The sequence below is a fragment of the Sceloporus undulatus genome, chromosome 7 (assembly GCF_019175285.1).
Source record: "Sceloporus undulatus isolate JIND9_A2432 ecotype Alabama chromosome 7, SceUnd_v1.1, whole genome shotgun sequence".
NCBI classification, from domain to species: domain Eukaryota; kingdom Metazoa; phylum Chordata; class Lepidosauria; order Squamata; family Phrynosomatidae; genus Sceloporus; species Sceloporus undulatus.
In genome coordinates this window covers 46,811,360-46,832,017 of record NC_056528.1, presented here as the reverse complement: position 1 = coordinate 46,832,017, position 20,658 = coordinate 46,811,360, and the positions used below count along the sequence as shown (strand labels likewise).

The window sequence follows — 20,658 nt, the reverse complement described above, 5'->3', positions numbered from 1 at the left end:
CAAGGGCCACTAGTTCAAATACCAATCCCTCAAATAAATTACCTTTCTTCCTCTTCAACAGAAATACTAATTAAAAGAGAGAGGACCCCTCCGGCAATTAATTAATTACTGTTCCGCACATCATTTGCGGTTTATTAAACACGGAATTATTTGTAAAGTTGGCTAAGTCTGTAATGGAATTGCTTTCCGATCAGGTTTGAAGAATTTAAGGATCACTACGCTCTCTGCATGCGCAAAACAAGAAAATAATCAAACTGTTTCATCATCTCCAGACAGAACTATAATCCTGCCAGTTGCGCTCAACACCCAAGTTGCATATTTCAGGGAATGTATTAAGAAGTGATGAACTTTACAAGTTTTGCATTTAATCTGCGGAGCTCTATAAGGATCCTAATTCACTTCTGCCAACGCATTCATTTTTTATTGGTGTTCTTTTGCCTTACAAAATATAAATTAGCTTAATATCCATTATTGAATGAACTAAAAAGCAACAGATCATGCGAGTGAAAGAATGGGAAATGAATGTGCGTATAGTTCAGTGTATCTCCAGCAATATCTGGCATTCAGTAATTCATTTGAAGTAAACATCTGGGGAGAGGGACAGGTCAACCAAGCCCCCTTCTTGTCATCATTTCCATTGCTCTTCTCATACAGAGAGCAACAGAGACTTCTTACTGGCTAAAATTTGACACTGCAGAGGCCACAGAGGACGATAGGTTGGGATACATGGGCAACCCATATGTTCTAGGCATGCTTAGACATAATGATAGGTTTAGTTGCAGTTGGACATGCAAACTACAGTGTGCCCTATCCTTACGCGGAAGATCCATTCCGGATCCCCCTCCATGTAAAGAAAAAAAATGTGTATGCTGGAGCCCCATTAGAAGTAATGGGGTTCGTGACTGCGGTGCGCCGCAGGGCATGCACCCCATTACTTCTTCTGAGCATGCCAAGGTTTCTTCCAGTGCAGGCTTCCAGCATATGCTGGAAGCCACGTATGGCACACCAGCGTATAACGTGGGTGCATTGTATTGGGTTTTGCTGCTGTTACTGCCGCTGTGTGCCTTCATGTTGACCCCAGCTTAGGACAGCCCTATAAAGTTAAGATTTCTTGACAAGATTTAGTCAGAAGAGGCTTGCCATTGTCTTCCTTTCAGGCTGAGACAGTATGACTTTCCCACTGTCATCTACAGGTTGCTATGGCTAAGCAGAGTCCTAGTCCAGCTGTCAAACCATTACATCACATTGGTATTGTGTATACCACACTGTAGCAGACTGGTTCACACTAGTCCACACTGTCAAAAGCTTAATGCAAAAAGTGGCTTTTGAAGAAGTTATAGAGATGTTGGAAGGGGGACCCCAAACATATAGCGCAGCAGGGGATCTTATTTCAAGAGGTCCTCTGATCACCACTTCTTTTTACACAGAATCTCATTTCCATTCTTGCCCCTTCTCTTGATCATTGATTCTTTCATGGGAGACTTTCCTAGCATGTGTCTTTCTGTACATCCAGTTCCCTTAACACAGTCATAATACTCTTTACAACCTGATTTCACGGAACAGGTTAGTTACCAGAGAAGTTTATATTGAGAGAAAGTTTGAGAGAATGGGGTGGTTTCTTCTCTTTTGATTTAACATGAAATATGTTTATTTTTTACAAAATGATTGTTCCTTTCACAGCAATTTTCTCAAATGGGATTTCCAGTTGATGAAATCAAGCCGCCTCTGAGCTGCAGCGCACTCTTCGGCCCGTGATTGATTTGACTTTATTCCCAAAAAGGAAAGAAAAGCAAACAAAGAGCTGGTGACAAATTGCATAAGTCGTTTCATTTCTTTTTCCTTGCTTGAGTTTGCTCCGGTTTGCACATAGATTCAAATCTGGCGGACGTTCTTCCATGCACGGTTTGACGTGAGCTCATAAGTGACAATTACATTTCAGTGACAGATTGACCCAAAAATTCCCATAGACCAACGCTGTAATCCTGTTAGACGCAGACACTATCTATCCATCTATCTATCTATCTATCTATCTATCTATTATCTATCTATCAATCATCTATCTATCTAATTTACAAAACATATAAGAAGTGTTATGAATGTTTACAAAAAGAATTAGAGGTTAATATATATCTCATTAACCTCTTAAACAAAACAAAAAATGCATATAAAACTAAATAACTTCTCACGTACCCTTAATATCTGATCTCAAATCTAATTATAATTAGTAATACTCATTTTTCCGTATCCAAATGTCCTCGTTTCCACAAAGTATTTAACAAAGAATTATCTATGTCCATATTTCAAATATTGCTAAAATGAAATACACTCATTCCTCCGTATTTGCGGATTTGATATTTGCAGATTTGATTATTCATGGATTTGGTTGATATGTTCTCTCTAGGAATATCTAGATCCTCCAGTGCAACTCTATGGTCAACTTTAACTAAAAGTCGCACTGGAGGACCTAGACATTCCTAGAGAGAATACTCTACTAGGCCTTTGTAGCTCCTCCAGTGCAGTTCTATGGTCAGTGTCTGTTGGACGTTGAACACAGAGTTGCACTGGAGGACCTAGAGATTCCTAGGGAGGTGTCCTCTCAGGTAAAAACATGGTGTTTTTGTTATTTGTGGGATCTTATGCCCCTAACAAGTGTATTCATATATTCATCCATGACCTGCACATTTATTGCTTGTTCTTACAGTATAACAGAATTGGGGCCCATTCCTTTTCTATTAATTCAATATCTTTGTGATTTAAGTGACCGGTTAATTTATCCATTTCAGACATTTCATATCACTCCAACCTCCCATTGGTATGGATAGCTGGTCTTTGCTAGATCGAAGGCTAAGACGTTTACACAATCTTTGTGAAGACTACTGGAAGATGCAGACGCTTTCCTCTGGCGTTGTTGCTCAAAATACTAACCTGGCCTCTCTTGTTTGTTTTCTTTCTCCATTTCCTTTTTTTTGCCCTCTGCATTTAGAAATGCCGGGAAGTCCACGCAACCAGTTTACCTTTAGACCTCTCCCGCCGCCTCCGCCGCCACCTCACGCATGCACCTGCAGCCGGAAGCCACTTTCAACAACCGACTCTCTCCAAGGAAGGTCTATGACGACCCGCAGCCAACCGAGCCCAGCTGCTCCACCTCCACCAACTAGTACCCAGGACTCCGTGCATCTCCATAACAGCTGGGTCCTCAACAGCAATATACCACTGGAGACAAGGTCAGTGTTTTAAAAAATACACCTTCTTTTTGTACATGTTCATAAATAGCATGGGATGTGGAGAAGCGACAAAGTCTCAGGATGTTGCAATAAAGAAAAAAGGAGATGATTTTATTCTCAGAAACAGCCCAATGCATTTCGGTCTGGAAATACTTTTATGACCTTCTTCTTCGGGGAAAATCACACCTTTTAAAATCAGAAACTCTATTTGAAACATGTTCATAAATCGAACAGGATGTGGAGAAGAGACAAAGTCTCAGGGTGTTGAAAGTAGAAGATGATTTTTATTCTTTAAAATAGCCCAATGCGTTTTTGGCCTGGAAATGGTTTTCCAGGGGATTACGACTTCAAAATCAAAATTTGTTGCCAGGCCTAACTCTTTTTAGAATTGATTTTAAAGTGAGACTCTCCTGGAGGAGACCATAAAAATGTTTCCAGGCTGAAACACATTGAACTATGTTCAAAGAGGGGAAGGGTCATCTCTTTTTTTCAACACCTTGAGACTACATCTCTTTCCTGCATTGCATCTATTAGGTATTACCAGTGCGCTTTGCTTTTCATAAACTGGATGCAACCTAAGCAAAGGAATCCTGTAGCACCTTTGAGACTAACTGAAGGAAAGATGTTTTGTAGCGTAAGCTTTTGTAGACTCAGTCCGCTTCTTCAAAAGTAGTGTAAGCTTTTATAAACATCTCTGAGTCTATGGATGCCTATGCTACAAACTTCTTTCTCTCAATCTCAAAGTCAGATACTAACTACTAAATAAATAACAGGAAAAGAAAATGAATGACTAAATAAAGAAGAGACACTTAATAAACAAGGATTCCGCATGGTCCAATTTGCTTCTCTTTTAAATTTCAACATAAATTGGTTGAACAGTTCAGAGGTGATGGGAAACCATGGCAAATTAACCAGCTTGACTTGCATTTCTGATGCTTTCTCCTTCCTCTTCCCTGAGCCAGAGGAGATGGCCAAAAAGCTTTCTCTTTGATACAAACAATGGTTTCCCCTGGTGCACAAACATTGAGGACTAAGATTTATTTAAATCATGAAAAAGGATTACAGAGGGATTAAACAAGTTTAGTCTTGCTCCAAGAATATTAAGGAATGTACATGGTTCTCTTACACATGTACACCTATTTTATCTTCATTCCTTATGCAAGAGGCTAAGCCAAGAAAAAGTTAATAGTCTAAGCTTTAGGCCTCAGTGGAGGACCTGAACCTGGACCTCCCTAATCCTAGTCCAACACTTTGGAGTAGAGTTTTGCAACTGTGGTGAATGTGGTGGATACAGAAAGTCCACACAACCATTTTTTGGCCAAAACCGAAACTGGAATAGACCTCTAGTTTGCACCTCCAGTTTCAAGAAAGGTGTGTGTGTGTGTGTGTGTGTGTGTGTGTGCGCGCGTGCGTGCGTGCGTGCGTGTGTGTATGTGTATTTACAGGGGGGCTAGTGGTTTAGTGATGTAGAACATATACTGGTTCTTCAAAAGCACTAATTTAAAAAGAAAACTTGTAGGAGAGGCTGGGAGCACAAAAGTCTCCAGAGATACATGTAGAGAAGCAGTGTGGTTTAATGGTTTGAGCATTAGACTTTGGAGTTTATCTCATTGTAAAAAAAAACACAACTTACCTCCTCTGAATTGAAGCCTCTTCCGGGATGCACCTGGGTTCTATCACATGTATTTTGCTGTCGATGTCACCTCCAAGCTGCATCCCACCTAAAATCTGGCTAGAATCCGCCCTCAATTGGCCAATTTACATAGTCGTTAAGCTCTCGGCTTTGCAAATCGGCCATCTGAGGTCCATCTGAGTGCGGATTGTAGCCGGGTTTTAGGTGGGATGCAACTGGGAGGTGGCATCAGTAGCAAATGTGTGTAATAGAACTTAGTTTCATCCCAGAAGAGATTTCAATTTGGAGGAGGTAAGTTCCATTTTTTTTAACAATGCGATAAACTCCTATGACTCTGTAAGCCAGGTTTTGAGTCCCCGCTCAGCATGGAAACTCACTGTAGGACCTTGAACAAGTCACACTTTCACAGCATCAGAGGAAGGCAACAGCAAACCCCTTCCAAAGAAATCTTGGCAAGAAAACCCCACGATTTAGGTTTGCCCCCAGCTTTAGACTTGCTGTAATTTGGAAAATACTTGAAGGCACATAACACAACATCTGCATGTAGCCCTTGGACCATAATTCACAGGGACTGTGCAAATCCTGCCTACGCAACAGAGCTACTTTACACATTATGTTGCTTCTGCATGAGGCATAGGGCAGGGCATAGGAAAATGCGTCGTTCCAGCTGTTGTTAGACTGCACCTCCCATAATCCTTAACCATCATAGGCAGTGGAGGACAATGATGGTTTGGGATAAACACTTCCTCCAATTACTTCCAAGAAATGATTTGATGAGAGACAGAAAATCACTGGGTCACATATCAGTCACTCTTTCCCTTTCCAAAGCTACATGGAAATACATAGCAAGAGGAGCTCTTACACAATCAGACACATTCGGTAGCAGCTGTATTACTGTTCTAAATCTTTCTTGTATAATACTACTGAAATCTACCTAATAGTCATAAGCCGATTTTTATTTATTTTTTATTTGGAACATTTGTAATCTCAAAGTAGATTTAGAGGCATTAATTTATGTTCCACTATAATAACTAGATATAATTCAGAATGCACATGTTGAGTGCTTACAGCCAGCAAAATCTCATTCTAATTCTTCAGTTGCACCAGTTTGTAGCAACTAGCTTTAGCAGGACTGAGGGATCAGAACAGGACCATTCTTCCCACAACTGGAGATATAAATAGATAGATGGACTGATAGGCAGAGTGATAATACTTGTTTAATAAATCTCAGATTGTTCAAGGTGACTTTCAGACATCAAGTCAAACAGTCATCATCATTATTCAATTTGTTGATACAGCAGCATCTATGCGGGGAAACCATTCAGCAGAGCACATTTTGAGGTTTACCAACTGCCTTGGTGCAATGCTTTAGTTGATGCCTGAATGCACCATTAACTCTCCATGCTGGCTGGCTTCCTCCTGAATAAGGGAGGAGATGGAAATGAGAAGCAGTTGTGTACCTGGCCATTCAACCATCTTTATTCAAATAGCTGTAAACATAATGGGCCGAATGTGGCCCGAAGGCACCAATGGAAGGGCAAAGGAATGAGTCTTAGAGAACACTGTTTGCATTCTGGGGACCTTATCACACGAGGAACTTACCGCACTGGAATCGTGGCCCAAGCACTTCAGAAGCATGGAGGTGGGATTGCTGGTTGTACTTCTGAAGCATCCCTGAAGCGTGTCCTGCTCTTTTCCCATTGACAAATCGTTCACAGAGCAGCCATTTCTGTAATAACGGGATCTTCCATTATGCAAAAAATGGCTGCCCCATGAACGTTTTGACAACAGAAGAATAGCAAAATGCCTTAATGATGTTTGAGAAGCGCGAGTGGCGATCCCACCTCCGTGCTTCTGAAACATTTGGGCCACAATTCCAGCACAGTAAGTGCCTCATGTGATAAGGTCCTATGTGTTCCTATTCATCTACCCTACCACCATATCCCCCCATGTTAAAATTTTGTTGGCACAGGGGGTGGTCTGCATGTGGACCACTGACAAACTACCTGGTGGCAGAAGTGTCCCACTAAATCTGTTTTTGTGGCCCCTGACATCTTCAGTTTCTCATTGCTGCATTTTTGTGGCTGCAAGAAAGGGTAAACAGCTTTGCTTGGAAGGCTTCAGGAGCAACAAAAATCCATATATTTATTGAATTGCAATGGATGATCGTCACATCTTCTAGTCTTGTGTGGTTCGTCAAGTGTTATTTGAGTAGCTGAGCAAGGAACCACAAGGTGGTGAATGAGTGGGCATAAAGAGTCCTTCCAGCAGGCCTGGGGAACCTGTGCTCCTCCACTTAGTCTTCCATTTCCAACATCCTTAGTTATTTTTGCCCATTGTGAGTCAAGGTGGCAGTTGTAGTTCAACATTTGGATGGCTATAAATGCCCCATTCTTACCTTAGATTCCTGGCTTAAAGTGTTCATTCTCTTTGCTGTCTTAAAGTGTTCATCTAATTTGATCTCCCATTACTCCTCCAAGGAATCTGAGATGACTTACATGTTTCTCTCCCACAACCATCCTACAACAACCCTGGAAGACTGAATACACTGAAAGATCATAACTGGCCCAAGTCCATACTCATACTCTTACTCAAGCATGAGTAGAGGCTTGAATCTGCATCCCCACCTTTCAGTCCTAGTCCCACCTCCATTCTGCTTTGGCTCTTGGTGTAGAGCAGAGGTTCTCAACTTTTGATCCTCCAGCTGTTTTGGACTTCAGCACCCAGAAGCCTTTGCCAGCATGGCCAATGATGAAGGAATCTGGGAGATGAAGTCAAAAACATCTGGAGGACCATAGGTTGAGAACCGCTGGTGTAGAGGAATGGAGAGGGCATGAAATAACTCAATTACCCATCAAGCCTGGCTGGAATGGCCAGAGGGTAGGGATGATAGCAGTTGCAGTTCAATAGCATCTGGAGAGCCACAGGATTCTCATCTCTGTTCTGGAAAAACAGATGTGGTCGAAGGAGTTACCTTAGCAGGAAGGAAGGAAAGAAAGAAAGAAAGAAAGAAAGAAAGAAAGAAAGAAAGAAAGCTCTTGCTAACTAGGAAATATGACGACAGTTATCGGGCAGATATGACACTGAAGTTAATGAATCATTTCTCCCGAGTTCGTTTTTGTCTTCTTTATTATTCGGAAACCAAAAAAAAAAAAAAAAAAAAGGATAAAAGTAACACTGCTTCATTTTTCAATTCTTTTTAGCTCTATATCTGTTATTCTGACATTCTTCTTGTACATGTCATTTTCTGTCTTATTAAACACCAACTAACCTCACTTGGAGCACATAATGTTGTTTAAAAAAAGGCATGCCAAGGCTTAAATTTCAGTTTGATAACTCCTCTCCTGATTTTTCATTGGGCCCTATAGGCCCCTATAGGAAGGGGGGAAGTGAGAGTATTTCAAATGCCTCCGCTACATTTAAAATAATAGGTATTCCTCCAGTTTAGTAAATGGTAAGATTTGTCAGCCACCACAATGAATCAGTTTTAACGTCTCCAGTCAATTCTGTGCATGAACTGTCCTTCTTTGCTAGAACGGTTTACCGTTCTTCTACTATCAAGCCATAACACTGCGCATTTTTCTCTGGGGACAGTATATAAAAAGCAGACTTATTTTTTAATCTGTAGGTGTTTTCATGGCTTGCTCCCTTTGTAACTCAGCATACGCCGCAAATAATTCCCCCAACTGTGAATGATGGAGGTTTGTTAGTAGTCATCTGCAGTTGTCTTTATTCAAGAAAGGAAGAATAAAAACTGAAGTTTTGAGCATAAGTACTTGGAAGGAAGGCTAGAAACAAAGGGACTTGCTCTCAATGAATACAGTCAAATTGAAGAGGAATGCCATGGAAGCCAAATGGCATTGTATGTTGGAATGGGAGGCAATTGCAAAACTCTCAGTTATCTGCATAGACAGGTACTTCCATTTAGTGAAAGAGACACATCACTGGAAATGAATGATCACTGGGTGAAATCCAGATTTTAGGCTTCGCTTGGTGAGTCACCAGCTGTGCATCTGATGTGAACGATTTTGTTCCCAGATTAGAAATGTACCTCTTGGCTCATTTTAGTCTTGAAGGAAGCAACAAGTAGCAAGAAGCCCCTTCTCCTGCACAGTTCAGGGACCAAAAGGAGAAATTCCAGGGGACTCATGAAGAACAGCTGGGAAGCTGCCGTTACTATCCTCCAGCATTTGCTACCTGAGACAGTTGTTTCAGTCTTTCTTTCTAATGCCCTGCAGATAAACCCTGGCTTCCCTCTTTCTGGCTTCTTTTCATGCACTGCTTGGGCATCTATATCTGTTTATGCTTTCATGACAAAGGAGAAATGGGAGAAAACAGGACTTTGAGCTCCATGGGAATCCTTTCATGTCCCAGCGTTGCTGCAGACAAAAGCTAACCTTCTTCTCCCCCTGTTATCCTATCTTTTTAAAAATCATTATCTAATTTTATCAGTTTCCGTGAAATCTTTGAGCGTCGTCTTTTAATGGGTTGCTGCTGATTTCACTAGTTAGGATTCAAACACACCAAGCTGTGCTTACAGGAAAACCTCTGAACTTCAATTTCCTGCAGAAAGAGAGTCATGATTTCTCAAACCGATAAGAACGCTTTAATGTGTCCGTAATGCCTTTGCTAGCAGTATTGTACGTAGACAACCCAGATGCGTGGTCATCCAATTTAGGAGGATCTAGTCACCCTCCAACAAGGATTTACATATACCCAGTAGTTTGAGAATAGCTTATATTGTTTTGAGAATGGAATATTTAGACTTTACCGACCAGCCATTTGTAGTAAATTATTGCCTGCATCTACAAGCCATGGTTTTATGTTAGACATGTATAGTCACAACTGTTGAAGTTCAAATAAACCATTGAATTAAACCATTGTTTGTTTGTTTGTTTGGGTGGATGGGTTTGGGCACAACTACAGCTCTGATTTCTACAATCTACATTATCATTATGTGTGAACCTGGCCGTTGTCAGTAATGCATGTACATTTCATTAACATTTTAGGTTTTATATAAATGATACATACACTTACTTAATTGCATGCTGACGTCTCTCCTTTAAAGATATAAATCAAACTGATTCCAGATCTTCATGTTTTGTTGAGCTATTATAATAATATTCCACTCCCTGTTTGAACTTTTACCATTCATCTACGAACTTTAACATTCGTCTGTAATTATTGCTAGCTATTGATTTCAATAGCTTTAATACCAGATTTTAGTCCAGTATTGCAAATATCAAATTATTTATGTTGTTTAAAAATCCAATCGGCCTCCTGTTTTTACAAGGAGAGCAGGGGATTAAACAGTTTTGCCATCTTTTATACAGAATCTGTTGGAGAATTTTAAAAAATGTGAATGGGAAACAAAGATGAATAAGAATTTATTATATCCTTTTTCCTTATTCCACATTGTGGTCCTGATCCTGATCCCACAGAAGTCAGTGGGGGATTTGCTGGCCCTCGGCTGTGGAAATGCCTTCCACCAGGAATCAGGAGGACCATGTCTCTTCCCTCGTGCCAAGCGAAATGTAAGAGCCTCTAGTACTTTGTTGGTTTTGGGGGCTATGTGGCCATGTTCTAGAAGACTTTATTCCTGATGTTTCGCCGGCATCTGTGGCTGGCATCTTCAGAGAATGCTAAAGACTTCCCTCTATAGCAGGGGTTCCTTTCTCTCTCCCCTCCTTTCCCCCCCTTCCTTCTTTTTATTCTTCTTTTTCTTTTCTTTCTTTTTGCAATTTTATATAATGGCCTGGGAATTCTGCTCACCAGCTTGAAATCAGAAGGGAAAGTTGCACAGTGCGATGGCAAAATATGTTGGAACATAGCCTATGATGTGATCTTAGTGGTGGCAAAATATGTTGGAACATGGTCTGTGATGTGGTCTTAGTGACTGCTTTGTGTGATTTTGGCCCAGTACAGACCGATGGAAAGCACCGTCCTCGGGCCAAAATTAGGGTTCGGGAACCCTGAGCAACTGCATGCTTCTGAACCCTAATACAGATCGGCGGCACCATCATCGTGGCCTCCGGTCCACACAGGGGCCGCCATGATGATGCAAGCACTGCACAGCGTCCAGACGTCGCTGGCAGGAAGTGGCATCATGGCGGTGCCCTTTCCTGTTTGCGGCACTGCAAAAAAGAAGCCGCTCTAGGCAGCTTCTTTTTGGCAGCGTGTCGATGCTGTAGCTTGCAGCTCAGGGCAAAGACGGTCGGTGCAGAACTGCCCATCTGTCGAGCACCTTTGTTAACACCTTATAAGAACAGTGATAAGAATGTTAAATCAATAAAGCATACAGCCATAGTGCTTAAGAGTTGCGTCTATTGAACCTTAAAGTCAACAAGAGTCTTTCAATCAACTGTGTTGTCTGTCTAAGATATTTAAACCCCTCTCCTTTGGAACATCCAATAAAACAGGGTAAAGAACCCCAAAATTTATAATCACAAGATATTATAGCCTAGAACATTAAATTGCCAAGTATCTACTGACTGGTAGTCTCATATGGCTCCTGAGCAACCCATCAGAATTGGGAATCATGTTTGGTTATCCAGTGCATGATTTTTTATATTGGTTGTTATGGAAAGACAAAGCTATGTAGTAGCTCTTTCTCTTTCCATAGGCAACCAGGAAAAGGTCCCAGGGCAGGCACATATCTGACCTGAAGAACTATGGCCACTGTCATGGTGCTACAGTCATGAAAAGTATTAAACAAGATAGCCTTTTCTTAACTTCCAGTGTATCAATAGTCCCCTTTATTTTTGCTCCTTTATCCACTTTTCTTTAAACAAGTTCCTAAAGTCACGTAAACAAGGCCACATGTAATATCACACCTGCAAACACTTTTATGGCCTTCACAGCAGAATCCTATGTATGTCTACTTGAAGGACATCACGCTATGTTCCCCGCGGCTTCACTTCTGGGGAACTGTGGATAGGATTTTAATCATAAATGAGCTGTAACTTTATCTGTGGGATAGGCATCCAAATAAATATGTTAGGATTATAGTAGAAATCATTACCTTTAGCACATAGTGTTCTTTCTGATCTGGAATCAGTTTGAACTGTCAGCCGTAGGAGAGGATTTGAACTAAAATAAAGCAGTGGGTACCCATGGTTTTGTTCTGAATTTTTCCTGTGAAGCATATTGCTGTGAAATATATCAAAGCAACAACAACAAAACTAATTATATAAAGCAGTCAAAAATGAAAAGATTAAATTATTAAATTAAATGAGTGGGACTGTTAGATACTTGAACATTAAAACTGTAGTTACCAGAGATTGTACTTGCTTTTGCATGGAAAAGCTATGCTCCACCATTGATCTTTGCAGACCATGGCCTGTTACAGACTGCCAAAATAAAGCTGCTTCGGGTCTCTTTGGAGGTATGCTGTTTAAATGATGCATGCATCCTAAGAATCCGGAAGCTGCACCAAAGCTGCACTCCAGTGCTTAGGAATGGAGTGTGGCTTTGGCGCGACCTCTGGACTCTTAGGACCCATGCATCATTTAAACAGCATACCTCCAAAGAGACCCGAAGCAGCTTTATTTTGGCAGTCTTAGTTTGGAGTGAGCAGAAAGGAATGCAGTGATTCATATATATATTCTGCATATTCTCAGAAACTCTCAACAAGTTCACATTAACAATTCTCCACTGAATCAAGTTCTTTGTGGTTCTCACCTTATTGCTGCATTTGCAATGGATCTTTGGCCCTGCATTGCTTGCATACCTATAAGTGAATTTGTACATTTCATTTTGATAAATTTTTTAATATGAATGTACAAAAGAAACAACAAATTCCTTCATATTCAAAACTAAAAACATTTGAAGATGAAAGAAAACGAACAGGACTTTGAATGCTTACTTTTAAAAAGCTCTAGGTTTGAATCTCTATATAGTCAACCATATTAATGCTGAATTAGAATTGCCACCTCCTTTTATTCTCAGAGAGGCTTCTCATGTTCAAAAGCTAAATGGTAAGAATAGCATTTTATTCCCGATGCCAACATTTGCTATCCATACTCCATTTGGCTGGTGAGGGATGAGAAAGAATTTAGTTTCTCTTTTCCAAAAGAATATAAGCCAAATTTGTGAATGCCTGCATATTGAAGATGGTAAAAAGTCAAACTCAGAAATGCCTGCCCTCAAGGGTATACAGCAATACACATCCATATGTATGTGTACATTTTGGCCTGAATCCTATTGACAGTACCAACATGCATAGGTCCACTGGAATTTAAATACCTTGACTCAACATTCAATGGGAGTACTTCATTTGAGATTACCAATAACAGATGTTGTTAAATCGCATGCCCCATCACTCCTCACCATTGTCTATTGTGGCTAGGATTGCTGGGACTCATAGTCCAATATCATCTGGAGAACTACATCATTCCCATCTCTCGCCAGCAGCATTCAGAGGATTTTGGATATTGCTGACAATGTGCTGTGGATACTACAGGCGTTTACATCTGTAGTCTCTTTTAGACATTCGAAACCAATTCTGGCAAACAGCTATGGATGAGACTTGAGCAGGCAGCTGGCAGGACTTCTGTGGAAAGTCCAAAGCCGCTTTGAGAATCTACTTATTGCCATCCAAAGGATTAGGATCAGGCTGCAACTGGGTTCAGTTGTGTTTTGCAGGAATCTAAGAAGGAATTTCACATGCAATTACACAGAGCACTATGATTTATATTTTCTTTCTCTGCTAGCGTTTCAGCGGAGAAATTTGTTTGGAAGTGTCATTTTTAAATCTAGCACCACTAAGCTTTCAGAAAAGTATATCCATTTTGGGTGCACATTTAAAAACTCGTCATGGGAAATGATAGTACGAAATGAACAAGCAGCGTTCTTGTTGTCAAAGGCCCATCTGTCTGGGGATTCAGCCTTGGAATTGCATGGCTTCTAATGCAACATTTTGAAAATGAAGGAAGAATGGCACATGATTTGCAATATTGCTGGTCAGCTGCATGCTTCTGCCTTCGAATCGCCTGTGGACTTATACCAACCCCATGAATTTAATAAGGTTTTCTTGGGCAAGGGATACTCAAAATGTGGTTTGCCATTTCCTTCCTCTGAAATATAGCCTACAGCACCCGCTACACTTAGAATCAGAATTGGAAGGGACCTCATGGGCCACTAAGTGCAATCCCCTGATAAGTACAGGATCTCCAGCTATAGCATCCCCAACAGGCAGATGTCCAGCCTCTTTCTGAAGATGACCATTGAAGGAGACCATACAGTCTCTCTAGGCAGTTGGTTCCATTGCCAAACCGCTCTTGCTTTCAAGAAGTTACTTTTAATGTTCAATTGGAATCCACCCTCTGCACCTCCATTTTGCGGCAGCAGAGAACCGTACTTCCCCTTCCTCTCTGTGGTCCCTTTTCCAAATGCTAACCAGGTCAGATTTTAAAATCTAAGGGATCTTCCTTCTTTTTATTATGAAAAGCACACTGTTTGGGCCCAGCTTGTGTTTATGGAGTAACACACAATGAAGCCAAAAAGGGGCATTCTGCATTTCCAGGGCGTCATCCTAAATGTAATTGCATGGAGTTAAGATTCATTGTCTACAATGGGATTTATTTCTGAATAAATATGTATAGACATGTATTGTTGAGCTGCAATGCTGCACATGTTCACCTGGTTGTAAGCCTCACTGGGACTAATGTCCAAGAGTAGAACTAACATTCAAGTCCACATCTAAGATTGTGTTGCTAATAATAGTATTGACTGCATCCGTATTATGCATCCGTACAGCATAATCCTTGGGCTTTTACAACATGGCTGTCTTTTCCCCCCTTAGGCACTTCTTGTTTAAACATGGATCCGGTTCATCCGCTATCTTCAGTGCAGCCAGTCAGAACTATCCTTTAACCTCCAACACGGTTTACTCACCACCTCCTCGGCCGCTTCCTAGAAGTACTTTTTCTAGACCAGCTTTCTCTTTCAACAAACCTTACCGATGTTGCAACTGGAAATGTACTGCCTTGAGTGCAACCGCTATTACAATTGCGCTGGCGTTGTTGCTTGCCTATGTCATTGGTAAGTGTTCTCGAGCTGTGTTTTTGTTTTTCTTGCCTTGTTTTGTCTACGTGGTAAATTCTGGGTGATGCTGCATCCTTTTGAATGTGACCATTTCTTATGATGGCAGAGGGACATTAGCTTGTGACCATTTCTTGTAACGGTATTTGCAAGACCATCCTGTGCAGATTTGCTGAAAGGTAGTTTCTGTTGAGTTCAGCGAGGTTTAATTCCAGATAAAGGTTGTCAAGAAGGGCATGATTATAGCACTTTGGCTTGAATTGTCATGCCAATATCCTATAGAATATTAGGATTTGCAGTGTAGAAACGTATATTTAGAATTGTCAACCAGAAAGCAGTAGTGCCCTTCAAACCCCAGGATTGTTTAGGACGTTGCCATGGCTGTTAAAGTGAAATCCTATTGCTTGGTTTGTGAAGTATGAAAGGGACCCAAATGAAAACATGAGAGGTGTATTGTTGTTCTTGTTGTGTGCCTTCAAGTTATTTCTGACATATGGTGACCTTAAGGCAAAACTATCAGGGAACCACCTCTGTGCATTCCTTGCCTAAGAAAATGCTATGAAATGTATAGGGTTGCCATAAGCTGGCAGGTGATTTGAAAGCGTGCACACACATACCACTGATAGCTCTCTCTAGGGACAAACTATGCCACTGATAATCTGTACCACTGTGGCACCAAAGACCTCCCCCCAGCCCTGTTCTAGCCTCCTTTAGCTTCCTCTTCCTTTCTTTTCGGGAAGTGAAAAGGAGACTCTGTTCTAAACAATGTCAGGTCCCTTTGGTGTGGGAAGACACTGGGCACTACAGAGGTCTGACATTGTGATCGCTGGCAAAGCAATGGTTCCCCAAGCCCTGTAATTTGCCCACCTTTGTCTTACATAGAAGACAAGAATCAAGTGATACATGCCACTAAGATTTGGCCATTTATTTACAAAGCAGTTTTCTCTCTTCTGATGAACAGAATTGCGTCTATGGGAGGGGAGCCACAGTTGTGTATTAGGGTAAGATTTTTAAGAGTCAGGACACGGAACATTGTAAAGGATCCTTGAAGATAATCTAGTTCAATCCTATCCCATAACCGAGACAGGATTTGTTGTTCCTAAACCAAATCTTTATCCAAGCCCTTCATAAAAGGATCCAAGAGAAGTAATTCTCCGTCTTCCCCGAGCACCTTGCTCTGTTTGGATAACTCCTCCTTTGGTTAAGATGTTTTATCTGATCTAAAATTACTTCTCTGTAGCTTAAATCCCTTTTGTGTGTCTGTCTTGTAATAAGAGAGAAATTTATCTCTTTTGTGGAAATCTTTTCAAGTATCGCCCATGCTTTGAATCTAACAGCATCTTTAAAATGTGACTTGGCTGCTAGAATAAATAAGGGCATGCCCAGCTAAAGCATGGGGAGTGGATGTAATCCTGTTAGAGCTGTGTTTTAATTAAATGCATCTTAGTTAATCATATGAGTTTCAATGACTTGATTGTATCAGCATACAATTTGGGTATTAGCGCAACAGTTAACTCTGAAAAGAAAGGCATAGTTTCTAGCCTTGAGATTGGGGTGACTGGTTCAAAGCAAAGGCCGACCCATTGTGGGACCGTCATGGGGATCGACGAGAAAGGAATGTAAACTCAGACTGCCACTTTCCTAATGCTCTTTCACAATATGAAACTATAATGTGTGCCTATACTTGGAGTACTAGTCACTGCACTTTAGAAAGAACGTTGGACAGTTGTGAGAGGTGAAGAAAAGGACAACCAGAATGACCAAGGGGCTGAAGCAGTTCCTTTGTCAGGAAAGGTTACAGCATTTGAGTATCTTAAACTTATAAAAAGTTTACATGTTGATGATAAAGGTTACTTCTGCGACCCGATAGTCCTTCTTCTCAGCTCCCGGAAATAATGGACCCTGAAAATTCACTGTTGCTTTTGCACTCCTTCAGATCCTCTCCATCATTTGAAACCAAACATTCTCAGTTAACCTACTGCTCAACCTCTGATTCTGTATCCTTTTCATATTACGCATTGAAGTGGCCTTTCAGTAGTCATCTGCAATGGTGGACATAGGCCTGGTAAAGATGGGCAAAAAGCACCCTCTTGCGGATGGGGTAAGGGCTGAGCATCCCCACGCTCACAGCCCTCCCCACGCTGCCCAGGCACCATCTTGGTGTGCACCCGTTCAGATGGTGCACACCATGATGAAGTCCCATTGGTGCAGTGCCCAAACAGTGCTGCACCAAAGGGGCATGATCAAGCCACCTGGCAGCAGCTATGGCACCACTACGTAGGCAAAAAAAAGGAGCTGGAAAAACCGGCTACTTTTTGTGGTCTGTGAAGGCTGGATCCATGGCATGGCATGCGTTTGCCACAGCACTGATCCGGGGCAGAAAGGGGTGGTGTCTTGCCACCCCTTCCTGCCCGTTTGTACAGGGCCTAAATTTAGCTAAGGCTCTAGGAAATGTTATGTTTCAGAGGAAATCCTATATGATTCTAACACTTGTATAAAACTTTGACTTTAGGTTGTTGTTGTTAAAATAATTATTTAGTGGCCCAAATGATATAAAAATATTCACCCACACAATGCATTACTTTATGTCAGCCATCAATATATAGGGGCTCATGTACATCTCAAGGATCGTGGATTGCGCCTCTGCACATCCAGTTGACAGTGAGTACCAACATCTGTTCATTCTATGGATGGTACAGTGGAGCAATCCACAGTCCTTTGGGTTGTACTCAAGGCCCTATATAGTGTACTCTCTTTTAAGTACAATTTCCCCTCCTTTTTCACAGAGGCGCACTCCATGGGCACATGCCCCATACATTCTCCCTCTGTTCATCCCTCGCTCATAAGCAAGGGATGCGAGTCTAAAGACTGCGAGAATGGAGGGAGGACTGTACAACTTGCAGGGCTCACCTTCCAAAGGCAGCTTCTGCAGCACTGAATTGTTGATCTTGTAGTGCTTTATCTTACAGCCTTGTCATCTAATGAAGTGTTTTAAATCTAAGTTCTTGTTGCAGCAACTGCTCTAATTGAATGTGCCCAAACATGGAGAGGCCTAGGAGTGTTCTTGAAGTCACAACACATAAATGTGCATGCCTTAATCCATTTTGAAAGCCTCTCCAGATAAGCCTTGGCTCCTAATGTTCATGCACTGAATGCCACCAACATGACCTCTGCACATCTCAATTGTTTGTTCTGTTTGCATAAATCCATGCTTTTCTGCCCATTTCAAGCTATTCTCTTCCATCTTCTCTGTTAAATATGCTGTTTGTTAGCTTTGCTTGAAAACAAACAGGACGGGGGGTGAGATTATGACAGGGAGATAGGATATGCAGAACTACTTTGCCTAAAGTTATATTCCCTGGTGACTTTTCTTCAACTAAAGAAACTTTGATATGGTTATGAATGCCAGGGAAACAACTGGGAATAAACTGATCCAACTTTTTATTTTATTTTGGGACCTCTTCTTACTAGTAGAACTTTTCCCATTCATTTGGGACACATTGTCTTGATTCATATATGCTTCTTTGATTCCCCCCCCTTCCTCCTCTTTCTTCTTCAATACATAGATCTGCTGGTAGGGAGTCTCTTGCATTTCTGCCAAGATTCATATTTTGCTTAGCGCCAAACTTTGCAGAACACAAGTTGACAAGCTGTGCTTACACAGAAGGTAGATAAGAATAAATTCAATTTAATCATTGGCTTGGTAGCAGATGGTGGGTTAATCCAGTTTACAAAATGTAATCTCCACACATGCACACACACATACACACATACCACCAAAAATGATGCACAGTGTTTAAGATCACTTTTCCAAATATGAACACAAATGGAAAGATAAATAATCTGTTATTAAGATATGATAGGTCCCCCCACCCCAAATTTCTTTAAAATACTGCAATTGCAGTTATTTATTCCAGTTGCACAGTTCTGGTGCCTTGCCTCCAGTTGCATAAACCTGTCAAGTGAAAAGCAAAAGCAACCCAATAGCGTTCAAAAATGAATTTAGGAACCCCACCAAGTTTTCCATTGCTTCTGAAGTAAAGGCATTATGGAAGAGGAAGCACCAAGCAGATTCTGCCCCTTCGCCATCTCCTTTGAGGTTGGTGGCTCTTTGAGAATACCTTTGCCTAAGTCCCTTTCCTGGTTTCATTGACATGAAGGCCTAAGGCCCTTTTACACTATGCAATTATAGCACTATGATTTCTCTTTGAGTCCTTTCCAATGGAATCCTGGGATTTACAGTTTAGGGAGGAGTGTTTTACATTTTAAACCAGAGAACTCCAGTGCTTCACCAAACTACCAGTCTCAGGATTTCCTAGGATGCAGTCATGGCAGTTAAAGTGAAATCATAGTGCTATAATTGTATAGGATGGACAACCTTTATAAGTCGAACAATCTTTGCAGTATAACAGTTCTGAAGCCCAGGAGGTTGGAGTGATGGCCATTTGTTGTTGTGTGTCCTCAAGTTGTTTCCGACTTATGGTGACCCAAAGGCAAACCTAATTTTAGGGTTTTCTTGACAAGATTTGTTCAGAGGAGGTTTGCTATTTCCTTCCTCTGAGGCTGAGAGTATGTGACTTGCTCAAGGTCACCCAGTGGGTTTCATGGCACAGCTGGAATTGAACTCAGGTCCTAAGGGTCATGGTCCAACACTCAAACCACAACACCACACTTATCTACTTCCCCCTTATCGTCTCGGATCCATTAACCCATAATTCTGTAAAGGCTATGTACATGAATCGCTTTCCTCATCTCTGTCTCATGTTATTCCGACAGAATGGCTTGAACATGTTTGGAGAACGCGGCAGATGTTTGGAGTTAAGCTGCATTGGATAAATGGCTTTGTTGTATGCCAATATATTCTGAGTAATCTAAAATGAATATCCGCAGCAAACTTTGAATTAAACATCTCTCGGGGCTCTCTGAGTTGCAAACGGAAGCAAATACATAACCATGCCTTATCTGCAGCCATTTAAAAGAAAGTTGGCAGTTTCTGCTCTGGTTCTGAATTTTCAATCAGTTAATACAGGCCAAAAGTCCGCAGACAATTTCGCCTGCTTAAACCAGGGCTAGGATTTATAGCTCCAAAGCTTTCGAAAAGAGGTTGATTCCTGACCCTTCCCTTACGGCTGGTTTTCACCTCAGCTCCCTTGATGCCATCTGTTTGTTTCCTATAAGCAGACCATCGTATTTAAAGGATGTTTGCGAATTCTCTCAGCCTTCAAGAGTATCTCGCAACATATGGAAATACCTTATCAAGAAAACAGACAACCGCCACAAGATTTGATGCTTTGGGGGAACATTTGTGAGAAACAAAATCATAAATCTTCAGGGGGGGGGTCCATTAACCTGGGCTGAACAAAGATAATGGTTTCATGGCACAGACATTTCAACGCTATCCAAGCCCCATCTTCATGAGGGCACCCATGACCCATTCATCGCATCGCTCTGTTTCCCACACTGGTCTATTCTTCTCACCTGAAGGCTATGGCTTCTATTGCCTTTGTCCACCAATGATCTTCCTTAAAAATGCACTTGCCACTTCATTTCCATGCACATTTTGAATTTAAATTGACATGTTCATGCACTAATGACATATATAGGTCTATCCCTGGGCTTTCAACTCGACCAAACACATCTGAGGATGTCGACTTACATCTAGGAAAGTTCATGCTACCAACTTCATTCTTCCAGTTTGTCTCAAAGGTATATAATAATAATAATAATAATAATAATAATAATAATAATAATAATAATAAT

At 41.2% G+C, this 20,658-nt stretch overlaps 1 protein-coding gene across 1 annotated transcript in view; it reads left to right on the top strand.

Moving 5' to 3' along the window:
- The window catches only part of TENM1 (teneurin transmembrane protein 1), a 292,675-nt gene that overhangs the window by 144,609 nt on the left and 127,408 nt on the right, over positions 1–20,658 (top strand). Inside the window, 3 exon segments of the mRNA XM_042479300.1 lie at positions 2,984–3,224; positions 10,299–10,391; positions 14,660–14,898. Coding sequence (XP_042335234.1) covers positions 2,984–3,224; positions 10,299–10,391; positions 14,660–14,898 — 573 coding nt within the window.